We start from the raw sequence: 13,874 nt of genomic DNA, 5'->3' as shown, positions 1-13,874 counted from the left end.
CATCTCTTGTTCTACCATACTCTCCCAAATGCTCGGTACAGTGCTTTGCACACTGTAAGTGCTCAATAACTATGACTGAATGAATGAATGCCAGGCCCTGTTCTTCGATGTCATTTACAGACCCTTATAAGATATATGTTCCATGAAGCTAATGTGGGGACATCCCGGTGGGTTAAGATCTTGATAAACCCCCAAATGCCCGATTTAAGATCCGAATGGCCTCAACCGAAAAATGATCACTTTCCAAGGTGAAACAGCTCACTGCCTCTCATTATTCCCAGTTTGGGCCTGGCAGATGACATTCTGTAAACCTCTTTCCAAGGGTAGTACTTTATTACCGGGGCGCAGGGAGTAAATAGATATTGCTGCCGACACGGTTCATAGGGGAAAACAGATAAATAGAGTAATAAATATGTACAATCATATGTACATATATACAGGTGCTGTGGGGAAGGGAAGGAGGCAGGACGGGGGGGATGGAGAGGGGGACGAGGGGAAGAGGAAGGAGGGGGCTCAGTCTGGGAAGGCCTCCTGGAGGTGAGCTCTCAGTAGGGCCTTGAAGGGAGGAAGAGAGCTAGCTTGGCGGATGTTGGGAGGGAGGGCATAGCCATGTATCCACCCCAGAACTTAGAACAGTGCTTGACACCTAATAGTGCTTAACAAATACTATAAAAAAATAATAATTTGGCCAATAGAGAACATCGACCTTTTAGTCGAGCTGCAAGGGATAATAAAATCCCATTGGCGTGGATACTTTACCTGCTCACGCTCAGCCTAGTATTCTCTAGTCATACCGTGCTTAGTAACAACAAAAAGGCTAGTTACTGCCTTTCATTAGGTTATCATAATGAACACGGTAACATTATCATTGAGAACCCATACGAAAGTTAAAAGGGTCGTCCCCCCCGCCCCGCCCCAACTTGCCATTAGGTGCACTTTGTGCTTATATGTTCTGAGACACAAAAAAAACAGCTTACCTGAAACCTGCCCATTCATCATCATCTTTATCCTCATCTTTGAGGTGTTTCAGCTTCGCCTTTGCCTTTCCTTGCTTCTCAGCCATGTCCTCTGCTGGATCTCCGGGATCCTTACACCTTCTCTTTCTCTTTCTGGGTAGAACTTTTGAGGGGTGTGCGTTCTCTGCAGGAATCTGACCTATAAGCATATTTGGGTGGTCACAAGGAAAAACAGTGGAAGCGTTAGCAATACTATTGTTTTGAGCTCATGTCTCAGTATGAAGGGAAAGACGTGGGTTCCGATACTGACTCTATCCCTGGTTTAATGAAGGTTCTCTTTCTTTGGTTTCCCTCCATCTGTAAAATGCCTCCCCAAAAGTCACATAACCGATTCACCCTTCTGCCATTAAGCCCATTGAAAGGGGGAGGAATTTCAGGAGGGGGTGTGGGGGGCTGGGCGGGGGGGGGGGGGGAGTGGGAGCATCGGGTCAAATCCAGGAGATGCTAGAGCGAGAGGCAGAGTGAGAATGTGAGCTCCAATTGCATACTAATATGTGAAAAGAGCAGATATGCAAAAAGGAAAGAACTTCGAAGCCTTGAAGTCAATAGTCAGAAATGCGGTGGGAAATGGCTAATGCCGGTACAAAAGAATCTTAACCTAGATCCAGGAATCCCTCCTTGTCCCTAATCTGGAAATTGTTCTTAATTTCAACTCAGGCATCACCTCCCTGCCGATACCTACTGCGACGTACATCTCGCCCCGATTTCCAACCCCACATAATATGTGCTACGGTTTGCTCACAAACCCTACACTCTGGCCCCATTGTTACTGCCAAATCATCACCCTCCAACCAATTTCTCTCTTTCCCTCCATTCCTGGCTGTTTTTCGGCCAACCCTCCTCCGTACCGAACTGTTACAACCGGTGTGACCTCCCATTATTGCCCATTTGCTGGCATGTGATCCCACGTCGCTGCCCCAACCCGGGTCACTGGGATGGAGATGATGATGGAATGGGGTATGGAGGCAGCGGTATCCCCTGTCTTGGTGGCTTTGGCCAGACAGGAAGGAGTACAGGCTGGTTGGTGCGGGGCAGGAGGGGAAGGGTGATGGGCCGGGGGGCGGGGGGTGCAGCGGCTGCTGTGGCAACTGCTGGGATTAAAGAAGATGAAAAGGGGAGCCAGGGTGCTGTACTATAGAGTGCAGTTGGGGGTACGGCGGGGGGGCGGGGGGCAAGTCTTGGGCACAGAGGAGCTGCTGGGAGTGGAGGGTGGAGTGGAGGAGGCAGGGGATGGTATTACTCACCTAGTTCAGAAGAACACCCCGAACAGCGTGCTTTGTGAGGAGTTCAAAGATGCTTAGAGGTGTTCAGAAAGAGTTAACCTGTTACAAGTACTTTAAGACGAAAAGGAGAAGGCTGCCGTTCAACCTAAGCTGGACAAATTCTTCACTACAGTTGAGAATCCACTACCATGATCGGCCAAACAAGATTGTACTTCTGCAGCCTCTTGCAAAGATTCAGATTACCGCTTTAGTCGAACTACTTTAACAAAGTTGAAATAATAGCTTAGTGATGTTTAACATTATAATATATGGCATATAAAGTAATTTCTTTTTTTCCAGAGCTTCTGGTACAGATTAGAGCCTAACTTTGCACACGTAAATCCAGGGGAAATGTGTCCCACAACAACCACATTTTCAAGGGACATGACCATGCTGTATTTATAGGCTATGCCCTGAACTTCCCTTAACAGCTCCTCTGTAGGTGTACTATCCAGGAGGCCCTTCCTTAGTTCACCCTGCTGAACTGCAGCCTTCCTGGTGAACAGCAGCTCTATTACCCTCAGACACCTAAAACGGACTCCTCTCTCCTTTGGGTTCTGGGGTTCTTCCCCCACTTTCCTAACCCCCTGCTCCCTGGGGATTGGCATCAACTGAAACACAGCCAAGTGAATGACATCCTTTGCAAGAGAGCTTTCCCTCAGGGAGGGATCCTGAGGAGTAGGTTGTTTCTCTGTTCTAGAAACCTCGAACGCTTCCCTCCTTTTTATGTGCGGGGCTAGCCTAGCTTGGGCATCACAAGGCAACGATGCCTTCAATGTTTACAATCCAAAACACAGATACCCTTCGAGATCGAGGCCTTCAGCAAATGTGCTTTATCTTTGTAGAATCAATCAATCAATCGTATTTATTGAGCGCTTACTGTGTGCAGAGCACTGTACTAAGCGCTTGGGAAGTACAGGTTGGCAACATACAGAGACGGTCCCTACCCAACAGTGGGCTCACAGTCTAGAAGCACGGTTCTTCTAAAGTACATTCGTGGAAGCACGGCACCTCCCAGACACTGATGTAATTATGGGGTGTTTGGGTAACCTCCGTCGATCAAAAAAATCCAACTCATAAAGACTCACGGCAGAGCTCCAACTGCCAGGATATCGCCAGGTTAGGTTTCCAGAAGAGGGATTTATGAATTTCGATTTCGAAAGGTTTGAAACGCAGGGCGTGAAAACTGGGGATTTTAAGTGTTTTTCTATGTAAAAAAAAAATACTTGAGGTTCAAGTGTACTTTTGAATAAGAAATTCGGAAAGTCAATCCCCTACCTAGCCAACTCCACGCCCTTATGATTGTGACCAGGTTATGTTACATGGTAAACTGCTTCATTTTCCTTTCCGAGGAATGGAGATGGCAATCCCCACTTCCTCGACATCTCCCATCCGTGTGCTACCCTTTGGAGAATTCTCGTAGGGACAGAAGGTCTCTTTTCCAAGTTTGGGAAAGAGGGTTGGTAATAATGATGGCTTTTGTTAAGCGCTTACTATGTACTTACATAGTACTTCACTGTTCTAAGTGCTGGGGAAGATACAAGGTGATCAGGTTGTCCCACGTGGGGTTCACAGTCTTTTTAGACTGTGAGCCCATTGTTGGGTAGGGACCGTCTCTATATGTTGCCAACTTGTACTTCCCAAGCGCTTAGTACAGTGCTCTGCACACAGTAAGCGCTCAATAAATACGATTGATTGATTGATTGATTGATCCCCATTTGACAGGTGAGGTAACTGAGGCACAGAGAAGTGAAGTGACTTGCCCAAAGCCACACAGCTGACAAGCGGCGGAGCGTGGGGAAGCATTGTGGCTCAGTGGAAAGAGCCCGGCCTTGGGAGTCGGAGGTCAGGGGTTCAAATCCCGGCTCCGCCTGTTGTCTTGTCTGACTTTGGGCAAGTCACTTCCCTTCTCTGGGCCTCAGTGCCCTCATCTGTCAAATGGGAATGAAGACCGTGAGCCCCACGTGGGACAACCTGATCACCTTGTATCCTCCCCAGCGCTTGGAACAGTGCTTCGCACACGATAATTGCTTAACAGATGCCATCATTAGTATTATTACTATTAGAACCCTTGACCTCTGACTCCCAAGCCCGCGCTCTTTCCACGGAGCCACGCTGCTTCTCGACGAGGGGGGAAAGGTAGAAAAAACTGCGATCCTACCTCTCTGTGGACATCTAAGGTGTTTCCAACGGTCAGGATGGACCACCGACCCCAGTGGCCGACTCCCCCGTCTACGGGAATTGGAGAATCTCCAAGGAGAAAGGGGGGGGAGAGCCACCTGGGAGCCGCGGCCCCTTCCAGGACTGCGTTAACCACTTACACGACCGCCTCTCCTGTCCCCTCCTTCTCTCACTCACTCACTCTTCTCATCTTCTTCCGGTTCCCACTGTTGCCCCCGCCGCCAGGGGGCGCACGCCCGCGGGGCCGGCCGATCGCCCTTGCGTCTCTTGACGGGCAACTCCCTCGCCGGCTCCCCGGGGCCCAGGCGCTTCCGAGCCATGTTGAGGACCCCAGCCTCGCTCGCTCGCTCTTTCTCCCTCTCACACACACGCACGCACACGAACCCGACTCCCCCGGCCGGCTGAGGTAAAGGCGAGGAGAGAAACAGCCGCCCCCGGCCCGCCCCTCCGACCGTTACCGGCCCAATAGAAAAGTGGGGGTGGAGAGAGGGAAAAGAGAAAACCCCGCCTCCAGGACTGTGGTCCACTCCACAACCGCGGTTTCTGTTGCTCCGCCCTATTCTTTGCCTCCACCCCGCTCCATTTTAGTTTACCTAATTTTCACTTTCCTGAAGAGGCAAACCGTTCCTCACCACCCGCCACTAGCTCGAGCTCCTACGTCATCACGTCGACGCCGTGGCGCTCGTTTAAAGGAGCGGGCGCTCGCGCGAATTCGGCTGAGTCTCGCGAGACGTGGGGAAAGGGGAGGGGGGTGGAGGGGGGGGAAAAAAAAAAAAAAAGGAGCGAGTTTGAAACATGGCGGACGACGCGGACCAGGTGGGTGAAGGCCAGATGTTCCCGCCCCTGTTTTTCTTTTACTCCCCCGTACCCCAAGTAGCTCCTTTCCCCCCACAAAGATTTCTTTGGTGCACCTCAGTTAAGTCCTTATTCTTAGCCTTTGCTCCTGCATTTTTTCCCTCCCAGGGAGCTCCTAACTACTACTACTACTAGTGGCATTTGTTAAGCGCTTACTATGTGCAAAGCACTGTTCTAAGCGCAGAACAGTACTACTACTAATAAGAATGTTGGTATTTGTTAAACGCTTACTATGTGCCAAGCACTGTTCTAAGCACTGGGGTACATACGAGGTATCAGGTTGTCCCACGTGGGGCTCACAGCCCTCCTCCCCATTTTACAGATAAGGTACTGAGGCCCAGAGAATAATAATAATGATGGTATTTGTTAAGCGCTTACAATGTGCCAAGCACTGTTGTAAGCACTGGGGTAGATACAAGGTATCAGGTTGCCCCACGTGGGGCTCACAGACTTCATCCCTGTTTTACAGATGAGGTCCTGAGGCCCAGAGAATAAGAATAATGATGGTATTTGTTAAGCACTTACCATGTGCGAAGCAGTGTTCTAAGCGCTGGGGGGGGGGTATACAAGGTGATCAGGTTGTCCCACGTGGGGCTCACAGTCTTAATCCCCATTTTGCAGATGAGGTAACTGAGGCCCAGAGAAGTTAAGTGACTTGCCCAAGGTCACACAGCTGACAAGTGGCAGAGTCGGGATTAGAACCCACGACATCCGACCCCCAAGCCCGGGCTCTTGCCCTTAAGCCACGCAGTTTCTCTACCCTTAAAAGACCCTTTCTTCCCCCTTCCTTCCTTCATTCATTCATTCAATCGTATTTATTGAGCACTTACTGTTTGCAGAGCACTGTACTAAGCGCTTGGGAAGTACAAATTGGCAACATATAGAGACGGTCCCTACCCAACAGCGGGCTCACAGTCTAGAAGGGGGAGACAGACAACAAAACATATTAACAAAATAAAATAAATAGAATAGTAAATATGTACAAGTAAAATAAATAAATAGAGTAATAAATATGTACAAGCATATATACATATATACAGGTGCTGTGGGGAGGGGAAGGAGGTAAGGCAGGGGGAAGGGGAAGGAGGGGGCTCAGTCTAGGAAGGCCTCCTGGAGGAGTTGAGCTCACAGTAGGGCTTTGAAGGGAGGAAGAGAGCTAGCTTGGCGGACGTGCGGAGGGAGGGCATTCCAGGCCAGGGGTGGACGTGGGCCAGGGGTCGACAGCGGGACAGGCGAGAACGAGGCCCAGTGAGGAGGTTAGCGGCAGAAGAGCGGAGGGTGCGGGCTGGGCTGGAGAAGGAGAGAAGGGAGGTGAGGTAGGAGGGGGCAAGGTGATGGAGAGCCTTGAAGCCGAGAGTGAGGAGTTTTTGCCAGATGTGTTTGGGAGGGAAGATAAGGAGTTCAGTCTTGGACATATTGAGTTTTAGATTGCGGGCAGACATCCAGATGGAGATGTCTTGAAGGCAGGAGGAGACGCGAGCCTGAAGGAGGGGAGAGAGAGCAGAGGCAGAGATGTCGATTTGGGTGTCATCAGCATATAGATGATAGTTGAAGCCGTGGGAGCGAATGAGTTCGCCAGGGGAGTGAGTGTAGATAGAAAACAGAAGAGGACCAAGAACTGACCCTTGAGGAACCCCTACAGTAAGGGGATGGGAGGGGGAGGAGGAGCCCGCAAAAGAGACCGAGAATGAACGGCCGGAGAGATAAGAGAACTAGGGGAGGACAGAGTCCTTGAAGCCAAGGTTGGATAGTGTGTTGAGGAGAAGGGGGTGGTCCACAGTGTCGAAGGCAGCTGAGAGGTCGAGGAGGTTTAAGATAAAGTAGGAGCCGTTGGATTTGGCAAGCAGGAGGTCATTGGTGACCTTTGAGAGGGCAGTTTCTGTGGAATGTAGGGGACGGAAGCCAGACTGGAGGGGGTCGAGGAGAGAGTAGGTGTTGAGGAATTCGAGGCAGCGTGTGTAGACGACACGTTCAAGGAGTTTGGAAAGGAATGGTAGGAGGGAGATAGGGTGATAACTAGAAAGGGAGATGGGGTCAAGAGAGGGATTTTTAGGATGGGAGAGACGTGGGCGTGTTTGAAGGCAGAGGGGAAGGAACCAGTGGAGAGTGAGCGGTTGAAGATGGAAGTTAAGGAGGGGAGGAGGGACAGAGCGAGAGATTTCATAAGATGAGAGGGATTGGGGTCAGAAGCACAGGTGGCTGGAGTAGCACTTGAGAGGAGGGAGAAGATCTCATCTGAGGATACTGCTGGGTAGGATGGGAGAGTAGCTGAAAGGGTTGAGAGCCGGGGGGTTGGAGAAGGGGGAGGAGTGACTTTGAGGAGCTCAGATCTGATGGATTTAATTTTATTAATGAAGTAGGTGGCCAGATCGTTCCCCCCCGTGGAGTCTGAACAAGGCGGCTCAAGTGACTTCTTTCCTCTCCCCGCTCCTTTTTAAAACGCTCTGGATAAACACCTCTCCCCGGGGAAGCTGGGTTCCCCCCACCTCCTTCTAGACTGCGAGCTCATTGTGGGTAGGGATTGCCTCTCTCTGTTGCTGAACTGTGCTTTCTGAGTACTCAGTACAGTGTTCAGCACACAGTAAGCACTTAGCAAATGCCACTGAATGATAGCGCTAAATGTTGGAAAGATGAAACTTGCTTGCTTGCTTCGTAGCCCAAGAATGTCAAGGACCAGATCCAAGTCCCTGGGTCTGGGGTGGCCCCTTTCGTTGCATTTCTTTTGCCTTATCCAAATGGTTTTCTTCACCAGCAACAAACTACCAACACTGTAGAGGAGCCCCTGGACCTGATCAGGCTCAGTCTAGATGAACGAATTTATGTGAAAATGAGAAATGACCGAGAGCTTCGAGGAAGACTACATGTGAGTAAGGTCTCCTGAACCCGATGGAACTTCCTTCCTGCTCCACCTAGGCCAGAGGCCTTTGTGGCATCCCAACTCCAGAGCTGGGTCCAATTTCTGAAAGTGAAGAGTCAACTCTGGGGGGGAGTGGGTGGAAGGGGTCTCGCCACCGACTCCTAGCCCATGTCCTGCCTCTGGCCTGGAACACCCTCCGTCCTCAAATCCGACAGATAGTTACGCCCCCTGCGCCTCACTGACGGCACATCTCCTCCAAGAAGCTTTCCCAGACTAAGCTCCCCATTTCCTCATCCCCCACTCCCTTCTGCATCGCCCTGACTTGCTCCCTTTGCTCTTCCCCCCCTTCCCAGCCCCACAGCACTTATGTGCATCTCTATGATATCATTTATTTGTATTGATGTCTGTCAATAAATACGATTGATGATGATTGATGTCTGTCTCCCCCACCCTAGACTGTAAGCATGTTTTGGGCAGGGAATATGATGGCTTATTGCTGTAGTGTACTCGCGCAAGTGCTTAGTACAATGCTCTGTGCTTAATACCTGCGAATGGATGAATGAAAAGGGTGCAGACTGTGCCAGGGGCCTGCATGGTGGATGACCGTTGTTCGTATTCTTGCCCTTGTGTAACTAGAAGGGATCTCCTGTCACTAGGAGCATCTCTCAGATGCTCCTGGCTCTTGATAAAATGTGTAAGTAGTAATGACAGTGGTATTTGTTAGCGCTTACTATGTGCCAAGCACTGTTCTTAGACCAGGGTAGATACAGGGTGATCAGGTGTCCCACGTGGGGCTCACAGTCTTCAGCCCCATTTTACAGTTGAGGTGACTGAGGCCCAGAGAAGTTAAGTGACTTGGCCAGAGTCACACTGCCGATAAGGGGCGGAGTCGGGATTTGAACCCACGACCTCTGATTCCCAAGCCCATGCTCTTTCCGCTAAGTGATCACCATTGGGTATTGCTCTCCTGGGGAAGACTTGGTGAAAAAGAAAACCCAGGAACTGCAGTTCAAATAAGCTACCATGGTCTGGAGCAGCGTGCGAGGAGAGTGGCCTCAAAAGATTCCTTGGGATCTCCACTGCCGTGAGCCAGCCTTTAGCCATGCTCCTAAGTGGTGTTTTTCTTTTTTTAATCCGGCAGGGTGCTTGATGTCTGCTTGATGTCTGGTATTTATTAAGCGCTTACTCTGTGCCAGGCATTGTATCAAGTGCTAGGGTGGATACCAGCAAATCAGGTTGGACATGGTCCCTTGTCCCACGTGGGGTTCACGGTCTCAATCCCCATTCTGCAGACGAGGTAACTGAGACCCAGAGAAGTGAAGTGACTTGCCCAAGGTCATGCAGCAGACATGCGACTGAGCCAGGATTAGAAGCCAAGCTGTGGGCTACCAGTAGCAGGGGTGTAGGACAATGTCACCGCGTTTCCTTCAGTGGCCAAGCACTTGGGTCCTGCCCCATTTCTCTGTCCCGAGCGGCAGGGAGTTGGCTCGGTTTGCCTCACCGTCTCCCCTCACGGCATTGTCAGGTCTGACCTCCTGTCCCCCACTGTGCGTGCCTGAGCCCTATGCTTTCAGGGCCCTGCTTGGGCGACGGTGGCCACTCTGAGTCCCCCCAGACTTCAGTCCCTTGGTATAGCGGGCTGACGTGGCCGCGTGCCCCGTTGATGTGGCTCCTGCTGTCCCCGGTGACTAAGTTGGCCACTCTGCCAGAGGCTTTGCGAGGGAGCGAGGAGGAGGAGGTGTGCCCAAGAAAGGGAGAGCGAAGGTGGTCGCCGGCTAGCTGGAAGCCAAGGAGCCGGCGAGGACAGAGGCGTTCTCACGGTTGGCTGAGCTCTTTCCCGGGGTAGGGAGCGGGGTGGCCGGGGGGGCCCAAGTACGTCAGCCCTGTGCACCGGGGATGGGATTTTCTCGGGGGTCCGGGAGCAGCTGCAGTAGCTGCGTGATACGCCCACATTTTCAAGGACCGTATTACAACCGTGGAGCAGGTGTGCTTATCGATTGGTGGCGTTTTGCTTACCGTGTGCAGAGCGCCGTACTGAGAACTTGGGAGAGTACAACTGTCACAGTAAATGGACACATTCCCTGCCCTCAAGGAGCTTACAGTCCCCTCCCTCACAATTCAGTTTGCTACTGTTTCTTGTATTACCGTAGGCTTACGATCAGCACTTAAATATGATTTTGGGAGATGTGGAGGAGACCGTGACAACTATAGAAATCGACGAAGAAACCTACGAAGAGATATATAAAGTAAGTGGAGTTGTTCTGTTCACCCTCATGCAAAATTTCTTTTCGGAAGATCAGTGTATTGACCGAATGAGAAGCAGTGTGGCTTAGTGGCAAGAGCACGGGCTTGGGACTCAGGACGTGGGTTCTAATCCCAGCTCCGCCACTTGTCTGCTGTGTGACCTTGGGCAAGCCACTTCACTTCTCTGTGCCTCAGTTCCCTCATCTGTGAAATGGGGATTAAGACTGTGAGTCCCACGTGGGGCAACCTGATTGCCTTGTATCTACCCCGGTGCTTCGAACAGTGCTTGGCATATAGTAAGTGCTTAACAAATACCATTATTATTATTACTGTTATTATTACAGTTATGGTTATTAAGTTGCTGGGTGTTTGAATTCATCTTGGTAGTAATTGCCAAAATTTTCTCTCCCTAAAACTTTGCTTACTAGCCTGCTAAAAAAATTTGGTGGATGAATGCAAACACAGCTATATTGATTGGAATTTCACCTCCTTTCACTTTCTGCTCCTGTGGAGTTGCCAGTGAATAGCAAAATGGCCAAAGGGCAGGAAAAGCCAGAGGACCATCCACAGAGAGGCTAGTGAGTACCAAAAACAATGGCATTCCAGCTAGTTAGCTAACCCGGCCAAAAATAGCCCAGAACACTAGCGCCTATATGACTTGTGTGCCTTTTCTGCCCCCCCTGCCCCCCCAAAATAGTCAACCCAGCAGATGTACTCTTAGACTGATAGAATTGAGAAGGAGCAATATTAGGACCAATGAAAGAAAGAATAGTTGACTAACACTGGGTAGTGATTCCTATTTACATGCCAGCTGAGAACTATGGCTACTGGGACTATTCCTCCTAATTTATTATAGGGACCCATTCCATGGGGGTGATGGGGGGCAACTGTCAGCTTATTGTGCCTGCTCATTCTAGGTCTTTATCAAGACCTGAGAGTTTCCAGTTAGGTCTGAAAACCCCCAAGATGGTGGATTTCTGGCCTATTAGCATTTTAAAGCCAGACCCCCCTTCAGACCTTCATCTCTTCACCCCCACCCAGTCAATAATGGCTCTCTGTGTTTGGCTGGGAACTGCTTCCCCAGGTCTGACATCCCTCCCTCAGTCCAAAGGACAAGTAGTAGAGGAGGACTGGTTTGATTAGCAGTTGGACCTAAATGGCCCCTCGAGGAACTCAAGGTGGTGACAGAAAGATCTCAGGTGACAGGGTGCCGTCTGTCCAGAGGACCCTTGATAGCAATCAGTTTTGCTAATGGGGAAAAATAGATTGTGGATTAGTAACAGTTGAGTGGAGGATTAGGAGCCGGCACCCTTGTCGGTGGGACTACCTGAATTATGCTGGGAAAAGTAGCCGACTGATCAACTGATTGGGTTTCTGCTGCTCTGGGTGCATTTTTAACTCAGGTGATTTCCACATCTGTAAATGTAATGATGCATAAGCATCAGTCCTAGATGTCACCTCTAAGGTTTTTTTTCTTCTTCTTCTTCTTCTCAGTCCACCAAGCGGAATATTCCCATGCTGTTTGTTCGAGGCGATGGTGTTGTACTGGTAGCTCCTCCTTTGCGAGTTGGTTGAAACTAAGGATTTACTCTGGAAAATCGGGGGCTTTGTACTATTGTTCCTGTAAAAGAGTTTACAAAAACAGCCACCCACAACTGTGTTTCCCCCTTTTGCCAGAATCTGTGTTATTTACAAATTATCTGTGAGTCAACAACTTTAAAATGTACAAGGCCTTTATCTTTTCTGCCTTCCTAGGCCCCTCAAGTGTACACATTATAATGCGGAAACTTTAAATGCAAAATTGGTTTATTCCTTTCAGTTCCTATAATCTATTTTTTATTAAATATGGTTTGTCCTTCGAATTTTTCACCAGCCAGTTGTCTTGTGATTTCTGTAAAGCACGACCCACGGGGTAAAATGTTCGTTTAACTGTTTCCGTATCAGTCAGTGGTATTTGAGTGCCTACTGTGTGCAGATCACTGTACGAAGCACTTGAGCAAGTACGATACAGTAGGGTTGGTAGACGTCCCCTTCCCACAAGAAATTTACAGTGCAGAGGTGTGGTACAGAATTAGTCTCTGAGGTCGCAGTATTAGAGTTGAAGGGGAAAGAAAACTTGCATTGTGAGTGCATCAATTGTATAGAGGGCTTACTGTGTGCAGAGCACTGTCCAAAGCACTTGGGCAAGTACATCATAACACGTTCCCCACCCACAAGGAGTTTACGGTCAAGAGGGGGAGACAGACATTAAAATAAATTACAGTTAGGTACATATGTGCTGTGGGGTGAATAAAGGGTACAAATCAAAGGCAGTGCACAGGGGAGGGGGAGATGGGGAAAGGAGGGCTTAGTTGGAGAAGGCCATTTGGAGATGTGTTTTTAATAAGGCTTTTGAGTCTTTCAGTCTTTGTTTCTTCAAGAAGGGTATTGTTTTCTGGGGGTTTTTTAATGTTTTGTTAAGCACTTTGTGCCAAACACTGGTGTAGATGCAAGATAATCAGGCTGGACACAGTTCTTGACCCAGATGGGGCTAATTAGGAGAGTAGGATTTCATCTCCTTTTTACAGATGGGGGAAAATGAGGCACAGAGAAGTTGTCTACCAACTCTGTTATTTTTGTACCCTTCCAAGTTCAGTGATCTGTCCACAATAAGCCCTCAATAAATACAATTGAGGAACATGCCCAAGGTCACATAGATAAGCAGTGGAGTGTTGTGAATAAAGTGCATTAAGATTACATAAACTCCATGGTAGCTGTGTCCTTACATTTTGCGAGGTAATTTTTATATTGAAATTTCCCCCCCGAATTTACTCTTAAACTTTTTTCCAGACTTATTTTACAGTTCCACCTCAAAAGTAAATTCGTTTTGGAAAATCTGACTCCACTAGATGAACCATGGATTTTTGTGGGGGGTGCGGGGGGGCATGCTATATTTGTTCAGTCAACTTTTGCGTAGATCCACTTTGTAAATTATTGCTCAGTGAAATTCTCACTTCTGGTGTATAAAATACTGGCAGCTACAAGAGGTTCAGTAGCACCAATGGAAGACAGTGAAAGTGGGAAGGAAAACAAATGCATTTAAGATATGTGGAGTGGAGCAGGTAACAGGAGGGTTTGGGCCACTCCCTGGATGTGATAAGTTAAAGAAGTTCATTTGAAGGGGTGAGTCAAGCAGGAATAAGTGTTCTTGTATGTATTAATGGATTTTTATGGAAGCTATCTGGGGTTGAGGGGCATTGACTAGCTTTTGATACAAAAGAAAGTTTTTTTATGCACTGCATTGCTGGGTTTATCCAAGCATCATTTTTGAACATTTAGGTAAACAAACAGAAGAAACCCAGAGTAGGGCTATCAGAGTTTATCCAGTTTTCTCAGGCATCTGAAATTGGAATGCTACCAAACTTTGAAAACCTAAATCTTCCCGAATTTATGTCTGGGGTGGGGGGATAATTTTTTTTT

The 13,874-nt window shown here is 49.0% G+C and overlaps 2 protein-coding genes across 6 annotated transcripts in view; one reads left to right on the top strand and one right to left on the bottom strand.

The window, feature by feature from the left end:
- XPC (XPC complex subunit, DNA damage recognition and repair factor) overlaps positions 1–5,107 on the bottom strand; it is a 31,290-nt gene extending 26,183 nt beyond the window's left edge. The window contains exons 1-2 of one of the 4 annotated variants that reach the window (XM_038771980.1): positions 5,053–5,107; positions 978–1,155 (exon numbers count right to left, since the gene is read on the bottom strand). In XM_038771980.1, coding sequence (XP_038627908.1) covers positions 978–1,063 — 86 coding nt within the window. In that variant the 5' untranslated portion in view covers positions 1,064–1,155; positions 5,053–5,107. Of the gene's footprint in view, positions 1–977; positions 1,156–2,260; positions 3,191–4,636; positions 5,017–5,052 lie in introns of those variants that run through there. The other 3 variants (XM_038771978.1, XM_038771979.1, XM_038771981.1) reach the window with 3 other exon arrangements.
- A 116-nt stretch (positions 5,108–5,223) lies between these two features.
- On the top strand, positions 5,224–12,287 carry LSM3 (LSM3 homolog, U6 small nuclear RNA and mRNA degradation associated). 2 transcript variants are annotated; one of them, XR_005457359.1, is made up of 5 exons: positions 5,224–5,275; positions 8,067–8,177; positions 10,322–10,417; positions 10,844–10,993; positions 11,910–12,287. XR_005457359.1 is itself a non-coding variant. In XM_038772984.1 (4 exons), exons 1-4 carry the CDS (start codon positions 5,255–5,257, stop codon positions 11,988–11,990), a joined length of 309 nt encoding a protein of 102 aa, XP_038628912.1. In that variant the 5' UTR covers positions 5,224–5,254; the 3' UTR covers positions 11,991–12,287. The 2 variants fall into 2 exon arrangements, 1 of the variants encoding a protein (XP_038628912.1); XM_038772984.1 differs by lacking the exon at positions 10,844–10,993.
- The last annotated feature ends 1,587 nt before the right edge of the window (positions 12,288–13,874 follow it).

Source organism: Tachyglossus aculeatus, chromosome X1 (genome assembly GCF_015852505.1).
Source record: "Tachyglossus aculeatus isolate mTacAcu1 chromosome X1, mTacAcu1.pri, whole genome shotgun sequence".
NCBI classification, from domain to species: Eukaryota; Metazoa; Chordata; class Mammalia; order Monotremata; family Tachyglossidae; genus Tachyglossus; species Tachyglossus aculeatus.
This window is presented reverse-complemented; position numbering and strand designations above follow the sequence as displayed.